At 47.5% G+C, this 17,805-nt stretch overlaps 1 protein-coding gene across 1 annotated transcript in view; it reads right to left on the bottom strand.

Moving 5' to 3' along the window:
- ccnjl (cyclin J-like) overlaps positions 1-14,815 on the bottom strand; it is an 88,455-nt gene extending 73,640 nt beyond the window's left edge. The window contains exons 1-2 of the mRNA XM_080201686.1: positions 14,656-14,815; positions 7,892-8,102 (exon numbers count right to left, since the gene is read on the bottom strand). Of these exons, the coding sequence (XP_080057812.1) occupies positions 7,892-8,102; positions 14,656-14,772 (328 nt within the window). The 5' untranslated portion in view covers positions 14,773-14,815. The remainder of the gene's footprint in view (positions 1-7,891; positions 8,103-14,655) is intronic.
- Between the last annotated feature and the right edge of the window lie 2,990 nt (positions 14,816-17,805).

Below are 17,805 nucleotides of genomic sequence, written 5' to 3'. Positions count from 1 at the left end.
CATAGCAGGTTAATGACTACAGTAAAGAGCTGCCTTTGGACATCTTTGAAAGTTCTATGAATACTTCACTTACAAGTGTTCTGTAAAACTTTGAAGAATCAAGCATATTCCACTTTATGTACTATCAATCAGATAATTGTTGCAGTAACACACAGGTTGCATAAGCTTTTATTATAATTACTCTGTTGCTCCTAAGGAACAAAACATGCTTTAAAGGTGTAAACGAACTTCCATCAATGTTCTATTCTTTCTCACAATCAATTAATAATAAGTAGACCACAGTGAGACTCCACAGCCAATATTAGCCAAGATCAATTGCCAATTCTACCACCCCTAACATTCCTTGATCCCCAGAGGTCTTTCAGGTAATAACCCAGGTGCTGATTTCAAACGGATCACTGTCAACTGATGGACCTAGAAATACCCAGATTATAATGAGCAAGCTCATAAATCTTATCTGCATGGCATGCATTTATAATCAGATGTGAAAAATCTTGGAAATATTTACATTTTCAACAACAAGGTCTCTGGGCACAGGTGTTATGAAAAAAGCAACTGATCAGATTCCACCTGCGAGGCTGAAATCTCAGATAGCAAATTTGGTGAGCCAGACAGATCTTTATATTTCAAATTTATAGAATCTACAGTGCAATAGGAGGCCTTTTGACCAATGGAACCTGCACCAACAACAATCCTACCCACATCCTATCCCCATAACTCCACATATTTACTCTCCTAGTCCCCCAACACTAAGGAGCAACTTATCATGACCAATCAACCTAACTCGCATGTCTTTGGAGTGTGGGAGGAAACCGAAGCACTGGAGGAAACCCATGCAGGCACTGAGAGAACATGCAAACTCCACACAAAGCGGCCTGAGGCTGGAATCAAACCCAAGTCCCTGGTGCTATGTGGCAGCAGTGCTGACCACTTTGCCACAATGCCACATTGACATTCTAAGGAAAAACAGGGAAGTCTGATAAGGCAGGGGAGGGGGTAATGCTCGTATTTCCAAGTATAAGGAATAATAACTCTCCACTAATTTGGTGTACTGCTTGAGCCATGCTAGTCAATGGGCTTTAACCACTGGTCAGTGCCAAGTGAGCTGACCTTAGCCACAGCATCAAATGGCCCTGTGCAAATTGTTTCAACTCAGACATGGTGGTGAAACTAGAAAAGAAATGGGGGAGGAAATTATGTTCCCCTTGCTACCTATAACAACAATTTATATTTACTTGCTTTATTTAAGGTAATAATATTCCATTGAACTTCACAGACATTAAAAAACTAAGTATGACACAGATACGTGGGGAAACATTAAATCAGATGATCAAAGGCTTGGGCAAAGAGATAAGCTGCAAGATGTATTGTAAAAGAGGAAAATGAGGTAGAGACGTGGAAAGTGAGGTAGGAAGGGAATTTTCAGAGCTTTAGGATCTAGGCAACTGAAGCACAATCACCCATGTTGAGCAATTACATTTGTGGATGCTCAAGAGGCCAGAATTAGAAAAGTGCAGATATTTCATGGAGTTATGAGGCTGGAGGGGAATACAAAGAGAGGGAGAGGAGGAGGGGGAGGGTTTTGAAAATAGAGAGGAGAATTTTAGAACTTCCGACAACTCAGATCACACAATTCTTGGATATTGCACCATACTTCCTCCCCCAACTTAGAATAGTAACAATGTGCCAAATGAACAGCACAGGCAGGAAGAGCATCTTAAAGGGGCATTGCTTTAGGTAGATTTAGCTCCATATGCAACCCGTGCCATCACAGTTACTGGGGAGGAGTTAATGCTGTCCCTGAAAGAATCACTTTCAGCAAAAGCTGTTAACCAAAGATTGCTACTTAAAATAATGCTTCTATTCATTAAATTTACCAGAATAAGAAGGCATGCTGATGATCAGGTACTGAAATTTTCACTTTTGAGGCATAATTTTACAGGGTTTCATAACTGGTATGACAAATGATTAGCAACAAGTATGAACACAGGCGGACTACAACACTGCAATCCTATTTTCCAGCCCACACTTATTGCTAGTGAGTCAAAAGTTTAAACCTGGGTGTGTGTGCTTCAGCAAAATTATCCTGTTAAAGATTTAATTTTAAAGATCAGTTCCCAATTTAAACACAAAGCAGAAACTAATAGCCTACTGCAGTTCTTAGGTACACTTACTTTTATTCAGTGAAAAAGAACTTTAAAACTTTAACTTTAAATAAAAATTATAAATGCCAGGCACCTTGAACAAAAAAGACAAGCATGATGAACAAAAAAGAGGCTATTATTGTATTCCAAATATTTCTGTACTCTGACAACAGAAAATCACAATAACAGAAACAGTAATAACTGTTTCCATAGTACTCCTCCATTTGCCTCTCACTTCGCAGTCTTACCCTTGCTATTCTTGACAACTGACAAAAGGCTGAAGGGTCACTGAAAGAAAACTTGCTTTATTAAGAAATTTAAAGTAAAAACAGAAAATGCTTGGAGTAAGAATAAACAAGATCATGTTTCATAGAAACTAGGAGGAGACCATTCAACCCTTCGAGCCTCTCCATCATTCATTTTGATCATGGCTGATCATCAAATTCAATAACCTGACCCCTCCTCCCCCCCATATCCCTTCATCCCTTTAACTTCTAGAGCTATACCTAATTTCTAAAGATGTTTTGGCCTTAACTACTTCGTGATAATGAATTCCACAGATTCACCATCCTCTGGGTGAAGAAATTTCTTCTCACCTCAGTTCTAAAAGATTTACCCCTTATCCTCAAACTATGACCCCTAATTCTGGACTCCCCGCATCATTGGGAACATTCTTTCTGAATCTAATCTTGGTAGAATTCTATACATTTCTATTAGATCCCCTCTCACTCTTCTAAACTCCAGTGTATATAATCCTAACCACCTTAGTCTCTCCTCATGTCATTCCAGGAACCAGCCTGACAAACTTTCACTGTACTCCCTCTGTAGTCAGGACATCCCTTCGCAGATAAACTCAAAACTGCACACAAAACTCCAAGTGTGGCCTCACGAACACCCTATCCAATTGCAACAAAACATCCCTGTCCTCAAATCCTCTTGTTATGAACGCCAACGTATCATTTCCCTTCCTTACTGCCTACTGTACCTGCATGCTTACTTTCAGCGGCTGATGCACGAGGACTCCAAGATCTCATTGAGTATCTACCTTTCAATTTACACCCATTCGAGTAATAATCTGTCTTCCTATTATTGCTACAAAAGTGAATAACCTTTTATTTATCCACATTATGTTGCATCTGCCATGCATATGCCCACACTCTGTCTGGGCCCTGGCAATGGCCTTCAACCCAGGGGCAATACGGTAAAGAAATGTGTGATCTGCAATTGTTTTTAAGAATGTTTAAAAGGGCCTTTTAAAAGTTTCCATCAATTATAAAGGGGTCAATTCTTGAAGAAATAATGCTGATCCATGTGATCTAACAACCCTTGAGCTGAAAGCCCTACCAACAGGAAGTTAGGAAAGGTGCCTGACACAAAGGAGAGCTACAAGCAGAGCAATGGAAGGCAAAGGTAATCAGAGCACAGATGCAGACTCAAAGAGAATTCAGAGACAGCAAGAGGAACAGAGAATTCTTGAGAGAGGAAGCAAATCACACTGAGGGAGAAGTTAGTTTTTCTGTTTGGCAGAAAAGGGGGTAGGAAGTTTTTGGAAAGGTATGCAAATAACTCAGAGGTGCAAAAGAGCTGGGTGTTTTCACAGAAGTGGCCATAATATGAACAGGGGCATTGAGTTGGTTAGAAAAGAACTTCAGAAAACTGTACAAACAATACTGCCATGGTCAAAGGGCGATGGGGTTTGTAGATATGTTTTGCTGATAATTGTACCCATGAAACTCAGAGCTGTTGTCCTGATCTACCCTGCATAATAAAGAACAGCATATTGTGGAAATGTGTAGCTAGATAGTGCTACATTTGTGCAGGGAGTGATGTGGGTGCTTGCAGATGTGCAAAATGTATCTTTGAAGTGAAATTTAACTTATTTGAAGTATAATTTTCTTGTGAGTTCACATGCAATTTGTATTGATTCTGATTCATGTTAAAGTAAACATTATAAAAAAAGTGGAACTCTGTTAGTAATTTCTTCAATTGAGGATGGCTCAGAAAATTAGATTTTTTTTTATTTACTGTTTTCCCACAGAGATGGAATAGTTTTTTCAGGATTTATGATAGCTTATCCAGTAACCTGCTAAGGTAGGCCAGGAAAAGCCCCATGTTCAATTCCCAGTTTGTGCTGTAAGTCAGATGGAACTTGCATTTATATATCATGCTTTTCATAACATCAGAATGTCCTACAATATTTTGTGGGAACATTTCAATGAAGTGCAATCGTTATCATACTATAGAGAAATATGACAGCCACTTTATGCAAAGGCTCACAAACAATGAGACAAATAACAAGAACATCCATGAGTAACACTGGCTGAGGGATAATTGTTGTGATGTGGAGATGCCGGCGTTGGACTCGGGTAAACACTCAATATGAGTTTGTGTCTTTAAGTGCCCTGTTTGCGAACTGAAATCTCACTCTCTTCACGAAGGAGCAGCACTCCGAAAGCTAGTGGCTTTTGCAACCAAATAAACCTGTTAGACTTTAACCTGGTATTGTGAGACTTCTTACTGGATAATTGTTGGCCAGGGAAACAGGGGAATTTTCCTGCTTATCCAAAGAGTGTCGGTGGATCTTATATATCCAACTAAGGGGCCTTAATTCATCAACTCTTTCAAAAGATAGTTCCTCCTACAGTTCAGTATAGTACTGTGCTGTATGAAGTCCACATTACTGCCAAAGTTTCAGAGAGTGGCTTGAACCACAGCCTTTTAATTCCAATGCAACTGTACCAGAGGAAAAGCTGACACCCTAAGCAGGAACTGTAAAGTTTGCTCATGACACCACCATTGAGGGTTGAATTGCATAAAAAAACGAGTACAGGAAAAAGATGAGAATCTGGTGAACTGGTAAAACAACAATAATCTCTCCCTCAATGTCAACAAAATGAAGAACATAGTCATTGATTTCAGGAAGCATACTGGAGGGCATGCCCATCTACATCAATAGGGACAAAGTAGAAATCGTTGGGAGCTTCGAGTTTTTAGGTGTCCAGATTACCAACAGCCTGTCCTGGTCCCTCCATGTCAACACTATAGTCAAGAAAGCCCACCAATGCCTCTACTTTCTCAGAAGATTAAAGAAATCTGCTATCTCCACTACAACTCTCACCAACCTTCACATACGCACCGAAGATGGTCTTTCTGGTTGTATCACAGCATGTTACGGTTCTTGCTCTGCCCAAGACCGCAACAAATTACAAAGTATTGTGAATGAAGCCCAGTCCATCACTCAAACCAGCCTCTCATCCACTGATACGTTTACACTTCCCACTGCCTCAGAAGAGCAGCCAGCATAATCAAGGACCCCATGCACCCTGGACAAACTCTCTTCCACCATCTTCCATCAGGAAAAAGATACAAAACTCTGAGGATACGTACCAACCGACTCAAAAACAGCTTCTTCCTTGTTGCCATCAGACTTTTACTTCACATTAAGTTGATCTTTCTCTATGCCCTAGCTATGACTGTGGCACTTCATTCTGCACACTCTCCTTTCCTTCCCTGTGTACGGTATGCTTTGTTGGTATAGCGCGCAAGAAACAATACTTTTCATTGTATACTAATACATGTGACAATAATAAATCAAATCAAAGAACTTCAATGGCACTGGGTTACGAAAACCTGGTCCATGTTCCAAATTGTACTGGCACAGGGAACGAGCAAATTCAATTGCAGTTATGTGGCCCTGATGCCATCCATCATACCTTGACACTATACTGTATGGTTACATTTATATAGAATAATGTGCAAGTTCCAAGTGCACAACTAGAAGCTATGGACTGATTGATATTCAGAATAAGACCATGAGTTCAAGAGGGGAGGGAAGGGAACAGATAGTATGATCAAATTTCCTCTATTATAAATTGTTGATCATAAGTTTACACTCATATGGGCTACTAAAACAATTTTCAGCAAAGACCAACATACTATACCACCTGACATTAATCGCAGCACAATATTGTTTCAAAGAACTGTAATGGCATCTTACAATTATAATCACAAATAATCAATGCAGGCACAACTTATTTTCACAAACTGCATTAAGGAATTCAGTTATAAACTATGTTTGTTGCTGATGTGAATCGATTTAAAGATTACAAACCCTGAAGTCAGGATCGGAGCTAACCCCAAAGTGTAAATTCACTTAAATATCAAATCTGGTTTATGAAGTGTTCAAAGGGTCATCTGACCTTGAAGTGTTTAAAGTAAAGATCCCTCCTTCTGCATTCTCTGCTGGAGTACTGTGTGCAGTTTTGGGCACCGTACTTACGCAAGGATATTTTGGCCTTGGAGGGAGTGCAGAGGAGGTTTACTAGGCTGATGCCGGAGTTGAGGGGGTTGAGCTATGAGGAGAGGCTGGATAGACTAGGCTTGTACTCGTTAGAGTTTAGAAGAATGAGGGGAGATCTCATTGAGACGTATAAGATGATGAATGGGATGGATAGGATAGAGGTGGAGAGGCTCTTCCTGCTCAGAAAGGACAGTAGGACTAGGGGGCACAGCCTCAAGATAAAGGGGGGGGGCGGTTTAGAACGGAGTTGAGGAAGAACTTCTTCACTCAAAGGGTGGTGAATCTCTGGAATTCTCTGCCCGTTGAAGTGGTGGAGGCTACCTCGCTAAATATTTTTAAGACGTGGGTTGATGGGTTTTTGATAAGCGAGGGGATTAAGGGTTATGGGGAGAGGGCGGGAATGTGGAACTGAGCCACGACAGATCAGCCATGATCTTATTGAATGGCGGGGCAGGCTCGAAGGGCCAGATGGCCTACTCCTGCTCCTATTTCTTATGTTCTTAAATATTTAAATTTCTAACTTCTTGGAGAAAGCACTGCCCATCTGCGTATTCAAGTCTGTACAAAACTTACTGCTAAACACAGCAGTTATAGTTTCCAGCCAGACAGAAATTGAGGTACATTTACAAAAACTGTAGTTATTGGTCTCAGAGTGGTAGCTACAGCACAAATACATTCCAGTGTTAAGTGCTTCACGTCAGATTTTATATATTTGTTCAAGAAGCAAAGCCACAAAAGGACATAGTTACTTCCACCTGAAAAGTATGATCCCAATAATGAAATAAGGATTTGGGTGGAACAGGAGTGGCACTGCTGCTTCACAGTTCGATTCCTGACTTGGGTCACTGCCTGTGTGGAATTTGCATGTTCTCCTTGTGTCTGCGTGGGTTTCCTCTCAGTCAAAAGACATGCTGGTTAGCATGCAGTGGTTAGGTGCAGTGGCCATGCCAAATTCTCCCTGTGAACCCAAACAGGTGCTGGCGTGCGGCGACAAGGGGATTTTCACAGTAACTCTATTGCAGTGTGAATGCAAGTCTATGTGTGACTATTAAATAAACTTTACTTTTACTTTAATCACACAGCAAAGTAAAACCATTGAAAAACAATGCAACAGTGCTATACTAAACCCAAGTTTTTATTGAACAGGGTAAAATTGAACATGGCAAGGATATAAAAATCAATCCTCAATTACTTTCTGGACACTATTTAAATGTTTACCTGTCTTCAGTGTCGTCTGGACGACATACATGCTTTATCAAACATTCCTTTTTAAATAAGTTAAAATTCAAATATGCAAAAAATAGGAAATTTGCTCTATTTGCACTTTCAGACACTGGGCATTTGCAACTTTATAAACAGATCATAAAAACAAAACCTGACAATTATTTCCAAATTATACTTACTAGTCAAGCAGCACAATTTAAACTTACTAGCTGAATATACTTACTAGCTAGGAGGAGGCAGGAAAGGGCAATGACGTACAGCTGTTTCGCTGCAACATCATAGTGGTCCATGAAGAGGTCTAGTAGGTAAACAGCAAGGTGGCGTGCTGTAGGGCAGAGCTGGTAGCGATTGCTCAGGATGGCGAGGAGGTCAGCAAAATAGCGGCGCAAGCCAATCTGTGGTGAATGAGCCTTGTAGACAGGCAGTTTCAGTTCCTATGCACACAATGCAAAAGAGCAGAGTAAAGAAAGGGCAGCATCAAGTGTGTGCCTTTACATAAAAAATACCTAGAAAGCTCCCGCTTGCCACCTGCTAGTAGGGTCTGGCTGCTTAGCAACAAACACACTTTTTTAAAAAACTACACAGGACAGTTGTTGGAATAGGATTTACGCCAAGAAAAAAAATGCAAAAGTACAGTCTGTCACTGCGAGCTGTGTAATTGCGGTAGGAAATCTCATAATAAAAACAACGTACAAAGCCCAAGCACAGTACCAGGCCATGCTTCAGTAAGCTGCAGGCTTTTCAAAGCCCGTGTCAAATGGCATATTTTTTCAGAGTGAACAGCTGCATGCTGAGCTTGGTGAAGCCAGAACTTTGATGCTTACAGGTGATCCTCATTATGGCAAATAAAAAGCCACATTTCAGACAGCAATCAAACGGGTTTGAATCTCACAACTCAAGTTTATCTCAGAGGATGTTTTATAAAAACAAGGAAAAAGATTCATGCTTGCCATTTGATCTTCTCCCAATTGTTTTCCAGAACCTTTTCAATTTCCATCACCCATTTCGACCTCCTGGTGGGATAAGAAAGAATCCCAAAACTTATTTGCTGTTTTAACATCTAAACTTGGTTTATTTTTCCCACGGTGTGTTCAAAAACCAAACAGGAATCTTAAAAACGTCCAGCAACATGACATTTCTCACATAGCACAGGAAAACTGTGATTTGAGAATAAAATGCCTTTGTTGCATTTTATTCATGTTAGAAGGTGGTTCACCTTTCGGTTCTGGGGTCTTGAGATCCTTGGCGACATGAGAGCGAAGTGGCGGAAGAAGCGCATGCGCAGGCTGAAGCATAAAAGGCGAAAGATGAGGCAGAGGTCCAGGTGAACGACTGCTGAAGATGCAGTAATGACCAGGCTTTGTTAAATCTTACATGGCAAATGGACTTCGACACTTCTGTTTATACATGTTTTTCTAAGACCATTGGTTTAGAGGCACCTCAGATGCTGGTCATGAGAAGATCTTGTACATTGATCTGTTGTGGTACTGTGCCTTTATGTACAGTAGTTGCAAATTAAAATAGAAGGTGGTTCACCACCATCTTCTGAAGGGCAATTAGGGATAGGCAATAAATACTGGCCTAGCCAACCATACCCACATCCCATGAAAGAATAAAAGTATGAGACACACAAAAAGGGACAATCAAAACCTCATTTGACTAATGTAATAGATTTTGTTTTTAAATTACTGAAATCAGTTATAGTCAGTTTTACAGCATTTTAAAAAGAGGCCATTTGGCCTATCATGTCTGTGTCGGGAATCAAGCACCTATCTATTCTGATCCCATTTTCCAGTAGTCCGTATCCTTGTATGCTATGGCATTGCAAGTGTTCATCCAAACATTCCTTAAAAGTTGTGAGAGTTCTGCCTTTTTCCAATAACTTGTTAAAGGCTCTAAATCAAAGTTTCAAAATGTCAAGGTTTCAACAATTAAACATTGAAAGTCCTGTTTACAATCTGATAAATTAGAACAAGATCTTTAGTAACTAGGCTAGAGAAGTGGAGGCCAATTTTGTACAGCTTTGATTTGGATTTTTTTTATGTTTTAGATAGAAGTTTCAAAGCAGGAAATTATTTAAAAGCTTAATATTCAACACTGTGTAATTTCCAAAGCCAGGTAGTTCACTTGTTAATCCCAAAACAAGTCAATCCCAAGTTTAATCATTTGCTGCAGTTGCATTATTAGAACAGATATTTAGCAATGAACATAAAACTTAGACCAACTATTCATAGCAGCATGATCCATAAACAACATGCGTCAGTAACCTATTCAGTTATGAAACAGAACCCATACTTTAATCTGCAGTAATTCTCAGTGAATTTCTAATAAACTGTGACATTTCATTTTGAAAGCTAAGAATGGAGGGCCATTAAATAGAAAGGAAATGAACCATAGCCATACAAACTTCTAATTACTATAGGAAATCATTGTATCCTGGGGACAGTTTGATACAACTGCTAACATCTGCAAAATAAGATGTACCAACTTCCTACCAACAGGGTAGAACTGTTCAAAATATAAAAAACTTTTTGGTCAAGAGACAATTACACATAACAATTACACAGTGAATCACCTCCTTTGCTGGTTGTCCATTTGGCATAATGTGCCAAATGGACAGCCTTACATTAATCATAATGTAAGGCAACTAAATTCTGGGGATGAAGCAACTCCAAAGGGGCTGTACAAACAATATCTCAGATTATTTAAATTTAATTTCAGTTATGAAATGAGAGGGTTAGCCCAGAAATCGAGTCCTAAATCACATTACGCAAGAACCCTGGTGGCCTCACTAAGTGATCACATTGTCCTTGGACCAGTGAAATAAGAAAAAGCCAAGAAACACCACAAAAATTAAACATTGAGAGAAGAATCAGGAAGGTGGCAAAAGGTTTTGTTTCAATAGTGGCTGTTAAGCTAAAAATTGCTTCATTTTTAGGGATGCAGTTTACAACACATTTAACCTTCAAGTTAAAACAAGTTATTTATTTAGAACAACAGTTTTCTAGACTGTTTTCTTGTGTTTAGAATCACGTTTCGTAAATTATTCATTCCAACATTAATCAAAGGCAAGTTTCTGAGAATCCAAATGAAACACAAGCTCTCAGTTTAAAAAGCCAGCAAACAATATTATGACATCAAATGGTTGTTGGGTACCGCATCACCATTTTGCACTCATTTCACATTCATAAAGACCCCATTATGACCACTAAATTACAGACAGATTTACAATTAAGTAAAATAATCTGCATTCATTAGTCTTCAAAACTGCTCTTACTTTAAAAACTAATGTATTTTAAGAAACAATTTGCACATTTGATTTCTATTGGCACCAAAAGTAAAAATAGCGATTGGATATTGCACTGGGAAACAAGTTAGAAAGGACGTTGAAACAAGGAGACCCTCATCTTAACGTTCCAGTTACAATTGAAGCAATAAGAATGATTGACAGAGGGAGGGAGGAACTATTGGGTTTTTATTTATACAGAGAATATTTAACAGAAAGGTAGTGTTTAATTCAATCAACAAACCACTTCATCTCCCACCCAAGTTTAGAAACTTTTAATGGCACCAAAACAAATGAAGCAGCAACTCAAGCAGAAGAGCAATAGCTGAGGGTTTGGAGGAGAAGAGGACAGGGGCTGGGACTGGACCTGGACCACTGAGGGAGGGGGTTGGATTTGTGAGGGGAACCGAGGGGTGTCAGCGACAATAATTGTTGGGGGGGGGGGGGGGGGGGGGGGAGGAGACGTCGGGGGGGGGGGGGGGGGAAGACGCCTGGTGGGGTGGGGGGAGACGTCTGGGGGGTCGGGGGAGACACCGGGGGGGGGGGGGTGTCGGGGGATCGGGGCGGGAGTCGGGGACGTGCGAGGGGTCGGGGGGGTCGGGGTGGGCGAGGGGTCGGGGTGGGCGAGGGGTCGGGGTGGGCGAGGGGTCGGGGTGGGCGAGGGGTCGGGGTGGGCGAGGGATCCGGGGGGGTGGGCGAGGGATCCGGGGGGGTGGAGGTGGGCGAGGGATCGGGGGGGTGGAGGTGGGCGAGGGATCGGGGGGGTGGAGGTGGGCGAGGGATCGGGGGGGTGGAGGTGGGCGAGGGATCGGGGGGGTGGAGGTGGGCGAGGGATCGGGGGGGTGGAGGTGGGCGAGGGATCGGGGGGGTGGAGGTGGGCGAGGGATCGGGGGGGTGGAGGTGGGCGAGGGATCGGGGGGGTGGAGGTGGGCGAGGGATCGGGGGGGTGGAGGTGGGCGAGGGATCGGGGGGGTGGAGGTGGGCGAGGGATCGGGGGGGTGGAGGTGGGCGAGGGATCGGGGGGGTGGAGGTGGGCGAGGGATCGGGGGGGTGGAGGTGGGCGAGGGATCGGGGGGGTGGAGGTGGGCGAGGGATCGGGGGGGTGGAGGTGGGCGAGGGATCGGGGGGGTGGAGGTGGGCGAGGGATCGGGGGGGTGGAGGTGGGCGAGGGATCGGGGGGGTGGAGGTGGGCGAGGGATCGGGGGGTGGAGGTGGGCGAGGGATCGGGGGGGTGGAGGTGGGCGAGGGATCGGGGGGGTGGAGGTGGGCGAGGGATCGGGGGGTGGAGGTGGGCGAGGGATCGGGGGGGGGAGGTGGGCGAGGGATCGGGGGGGTGGAGGTGGGCGAGGGATCGGGGGGGTGGAGGTGGGCGAGGGATCGGGGGGGTGGAGGTGGGCGAGGGATCGGGGGGGTGGAGGTGGGCGAGGGATCGGGGGGGTGGAGGTGGGCGAGGGATCGGGGGGGTGGAGGTGGGCGAGGGATCGGGGGGGTGGAGGTGGGCGAGGGATCGGGGGGGTGGAGGTGGGCGAGGGATCGGGGGGGTGGAGGTGGGCGAGGGATCGGGGGGGTGGAGGTGGGCGAGGGATCGGGGGGGTGGAGGTGGGCGAGGGATCGGGGGGGTGGAGGTGGGCGAGGGATCGGGGGGGTGGAGGTGGGCGAGGGATCGGGGGGGTGGAGGTGGGCGAGGGATCGGGGGGGTGGAGGTGGGCGAGGGATCGGGGGGGTGGAGGTGGGCGAGGGATCGGGGGGGTGGAGGTGGGCGAGGGATCGGGGGGTGGAGGTGGGCGAGGGATCGGGGGGGTGGAGGTGGGCGAGGGATCGGGGGGGTGGAGGTGGGCGAGGGATCGGGGGGGTGGAGGTGGGCGAGGGATCGGGGGGGTGGAGGTGGGCGAGGGATCGGGGGGGTGGAGGTGGGCGAGGGATCGGGGGGGTGGAGGTGGGCGAGGGATCGGGGGGGTGGAGGTGGGCGAGGGATCGGGGGGGTGGAGGTGGGCGAGGGATCGGGGGGGTGGAGGTGGGCGAGGGATCGGGGGGGTGGAGGTGGGCGAGGGATCGGGGGGGTGGAGGTGGGCGAGGGATCGGGGGGGTGGAGGTGGGCGAGGGATCGGGGGGGTGGAGGTGGGCGAGGGATCGGGGGGGTGGAGGTGGGCGAGGGATCGGGGGGGTGGAGGTGGGCGAGGGATCGGGGGGGTGGAGGTGGGCGAGGGATCGGGGGGGTGGAGGTGGGCGAGGGATCGGGGGGGTGGAGGTGGGCGAGGGATCGGGGGGGTGGAGGTGGGCGAGGGATCGGGGGGGTGGAGGTGGGCGAGGGATCGGGGGGGTGGAGGTGGGCGAGGGATCGGGGGGGTGGAGGTGGGCGAGGGATCGGGGGGGTGGAGGTGGGCGAGGGATCGGGGGGGTGGAGGTGGGCGAGGGATCGGGGGGGTGGAGGTGGGCGAGGGATCGGGGGGGTGGAGGTGGGCGAGGGATCGGGGGGGTGGAGGTGGGCGAGGGATCGGGGGGGTGGAGGTGGGCGAGGGATCGGGGGGGTGGAGGTGGGCGAGGGATCGGGGGGGTGGAGGTGGGCGAGGGATCGGGGGGGTGGAGGTGGGCGAGGGATCGGGGGGGTGGAGGTGGGCGAGGGATCGGGGGGGTGGAGGTGGGCGAGGGATCGGGGGGGTGGAGGTGGGCGAGGGATCGGGGGGGTGGAGGTGGGCGAGGGATCGGGGGGGTGGAGGTGGGCGAGGGATCGGGGGGGTGGAGGTGGGCGAGGGATCGGGGGGGTGGAGGTGGGCGAGGGATCGGGGGGGTGGAGGTGGGCGAGGGATCGGGGGGGTGGAGGTGGGCGAGGGATCGGGGGGGTGGAGGTGGGCGAGGGATCGGGGGGGTGGAGGTGGGCGAGGGATCGGGGGGGTGGAGGTGGGCGAGGGATCGGGGGGGTGGAGGTGGGCGAGGGATCGGGGGGGTGGAGGTGGGCGAGGGATCGGGGGGGTGGAGGTGGGCGAGGGATCGGGGGGGTCGAGGTGGGCGAGGGATCGGGGGGGTCGAGGTGGGCGAGGGATCGGGGGGGTCGAGGTGGGCGAGGGATCGGGGGGTCGAGGTGGGCGAGGGATCGGGGGGTCGAGGTGGGCGAGGGATCGGGGGGGTCGAGGTGGGCGAGGCATCGGGGGGGTCGAGGTGGGCGAGGCATCGGGGGGGTCGAGGTGGGCGAGGCATCGGGGGGGTCGAGGTGGGCGAGGGATCGGGGGGGTCGAGGTGGGCGAGGGATCGGGGGGGTCGAGGTGGGCGAGGGATCGGGGGGGTCGAGGTGGGCGAGGGATCGGGAGGGGGTCGAGGTGGGCGAGGGATCGGGGGGGTCGAGGTGGGCGAGGGATCGGGGGGGTCGAGGTGGGCGAGGGATCGGGGGGGTCGAGGTGGGCGAGGGATCGGGGGGGTCGAGGTGGGCGAGGGATCGGGGGGGTCGAGGTGGGCGAGGGATCGGGGGGGTCGAGGTGGGCGAGGGATCGGGGGGTTTCCAAGGATCGGGCCGGGGTTGGAGGTCGGGGTGGGGGCCGGCCGGGTTGCGGGGTGTTTTGGGGACTCGGCGCTAACGGGCCGCAGCTCCAGTCACGGATCCTGAGCCAAAGTTTCGGCTGAAAAGACGGCGGCTCCAAACTTTCCCGGTGAGTGAGGGTCAGCGAAAGGCCCCCCTCCCGGCCCTGGCCCCGTCCCCGGACCCGCACCTTGACTCTGAGCGCCTGGTGGATGTCGCTCGCCAGTTGCCCTTTCCACCACTGCTCCTCCGGCTCCATCCTTCCCATCCACACAAAGAGGCTCCTCCACTCCGAGCACACAGGCATCCGGCACCCACGGCGGCCGGGCGCTCGGTACTCGGCTTTACCCCGCTCCGCCTCCAACCACCACCACCACCGCCGCAGGGCCTGGGCTGGCGGCTGGCGGCGGACCCGACAGCGGAGTGCCGGAGCCCCGACTGCCCCCCCTCCCGAGCTCAACCCCCCCAACCGCAGCGGCTGCAGCTGGCCGGCCGGCCGCGGGCCACCGCGCGTGCGCCAACAGCCAGCCACCCTGGCCGGGCCTGGCTGGAGGGGGCGGGAGTCGCGGGTAGTGGGCGGGGCTGGTGAACAAAGAGGCGGGCCATATGGAATGGGTGGGGCTATTGCAGGTAGTAGGCGGAGCCAGTGGATTGTGACCGGGAATAGGTGAGAAAGTGGGCGGTATTATCTAAAGTGGGCGTGGCCCTTGGGAGAATAGGTGGAGCTATATGACAAGGGCGGAGCTACAGGTCAGGTATGAAAAGGAAGAGAGGTCGAGGTGAATATAAACCCTGTAGTAAATGAGGATAGTTATAGGGAACATGAAAATGGCAAAGCCGTTCAGCAAATATTTTGCATGTTCTTATTTGGAAGATACTTCAAACATCCCATTGATGCTAAGAAGTATAATTGGGAAGGCACCATGCTTGACATGAATTGGTTGGGATGAAGGGCCTGTTTCTGTGCTGTATTGCTCTGTGACTCTAATACAGGAGAGGTATTCGGCAAACTAACGAGGCTAAAGGCAGCACAGAAACAGATCCTACGGCCCAACCAGTTCATGTCGACCATGGCGCCTTCCCAGTTAGTCCTAATTGTACTTCTTAGCATCAATGGGATGTTTGGAGTGTCTTCCTCTGGCCCTGATGGCTTGCATACCAGGATCCAAGAAAGTAGCAACTGAGATAGTGGATTATATTGGTTGTAATTTTCCAAAAATCCTTAGATTCTGGAAAAACGCCGGAGGATTGGAAAATTGCATATTCAAAAAGGGAATCAAAAAGTGCATAATTATAGGCCGATTAGCTTAACATCTATTGTTAGAAAAATGTTGGAATCAATTATTAAGGAAGTTACAGCAGCATATTTGGAAAATCATAAACCAATCAAGCAGAGTCAATATGGCTTCATGAAAAGGAAATCATGTCTAACTAATTTATAAGAGTTTTCAAGGAAACCTCAACTAGAATGAATAGGGCAGAACCAGTAGATGTTTTGTATTTGGACTTCTAAAATATATTCAACAAAGTACCTCACAAAAGGTTAGGTCATAAGATAAGATCCCATGAGGTTCGAGGTAGTATATTGGCATGGATAGAAAATTGGCTAATGGGAAACAGCAAGTGGGGATAAGGGGTTCTTTTTCAGATTGACAACCTGTAACCAGTGAGGTTCCACAGGGATCAATGCTGGGACCACAACTGTTTACAATATATATTCATGACTTGGAGGAAGGAAGCAGATGTCCATCAGCCAAATTTGCAGTCAACATAAAATCAGTGGAAAGTTAAGCTGCGGGAGGGACAGAAACAGTTCACAAAAAGATATTGATAGGTTTATTAAGTGGGCAAAAATTTGGCAAATGTGGAAAAATGTGAAGATGTTCATATTAGAAGGGAGAAAAAAAAAGTATTATTTAAATGGAGCCAAGCTGCAGAAAGCTGCATTACAAACAGTATTTGTGCACGAAACATGGAAAGCTAGCACACAGGTTCAGCAGATAATCAGGAAGGCTAGAGTTTAAAAGCAGGGAAGTCTTGTTGCCACAGTACAAGATACTAGTGAGACCACATTTTGAGTACTGGGTGCAGATTTGGTTCCCTTATTTAAGGAAATGCATTATTCCATTGGACGCAGTTCAGAGAAGATTCACCAGGATGATCCCCAATATCGAGAGATTGTCTTATGAGGAAAGGTTAAACAGGTTGGGATTTTACTCATTGGAATTTAGAAGAATAAGAGATGATCTGATTGAAACATATAGGATTCTTAAGGAGGTTGACAGAGTCTTGACAGGAGCCAGCATAGTCTTAGAATAAAGGGGCACCAATTTAAGGTTGAGGTGAAGAGGAAATTATTCTGTCAGAGGGTTGTGGGTCTTTAGAACTATTTGTCATAGAGAGTTGTAGGGGTAGAGTGCTTGTGTATATTTAAGGTTGAGATAGATTTTTGATCAGCAAAGAAATTAAGGATTATGGAAAGGGCAGGAAAGTAGCTGTAAAGAATGTCAGATCAGCCATTATCCTATTGATTGACGAAGCAGGTTCAAGGGGCCAAATGCACTGCTCCTATTCCTATTTTTTCATGGGTCTTATGGTCTTATAGGTGTGGAGCTAGAGGGAACAGGGCAGAGCTAGAGAGAATAGGGGTGGGGCTACAAGGGAACAGGGGCAGGATTCCTCAAATCTGCATCCCCCTACCCTCAAAACTATCACTCCCTTGCTTAGCAGGAATCTATCCACCTCTGCCTTAAAAATATTCAAAGACTATGTCTCCACTGCATTTTCAGGAGAAAGTTCCAATGCCTCATTACCCTCAGAGAGAGAACTTTTTATCTCATCTCCATTTTAAATAGGGATCCCTTTGGGCAGGATTTTTCCATCTTCCTGCAGGTACAGGTGTGAAAAGCAGCACTGAAGGTGTCGTCCTCAATAGCGGATTTCTCGCAATTTGGGAAAAAAGTTTAGAAAGCGTGGGTCCCACAAAGTCACACTGACTGGTTGGACTCTGATTGAGCCTGCCCCGCCAGCATCTTATTTCGTTAAAGATTGAAGTGTCAAATAAAGTACATAAACTACATAAAAGTCAAAGAAGGACCCCCCTTCCCCAGCCCCCCAACATAGAGGCCTGATAATTAAATATAAATTTGTTTTAATGGGATTCCTGGAGTCCCACTTGCATAAAACGTGATTTGGGCCTCTCTGGAAATTTTGCACTCCCATTGTCACTTGGGGATCATCCTGATACAAATAGGAATAGGAGCAGTGCATTTGGCCCCTTGAACCTGCTCCGTCATTCAATAGGATGATGGCTGATCTGACATTCGATATCTGACATTCT

Source organism: Carcharhinus amblyrhynchos, chromosome 13 (assembly GCF_965287045.1).
Source record: "Carcharhinus amblyrhynchos chromosome 13, sCarAmb.v2.hapA, whole genome shotgun sequence".
NCBI classification, from domain to species: Eukaryota; Metazoa; Chordata; class Chondrichthyes; order Carcharhiniformes; family Carcharhinidae; genus Carcharhinus; species Carcharhinus amblyrhynchos.
This window is presented reverse-complemented; position numbering and strand designations above follow the sequence as displayed.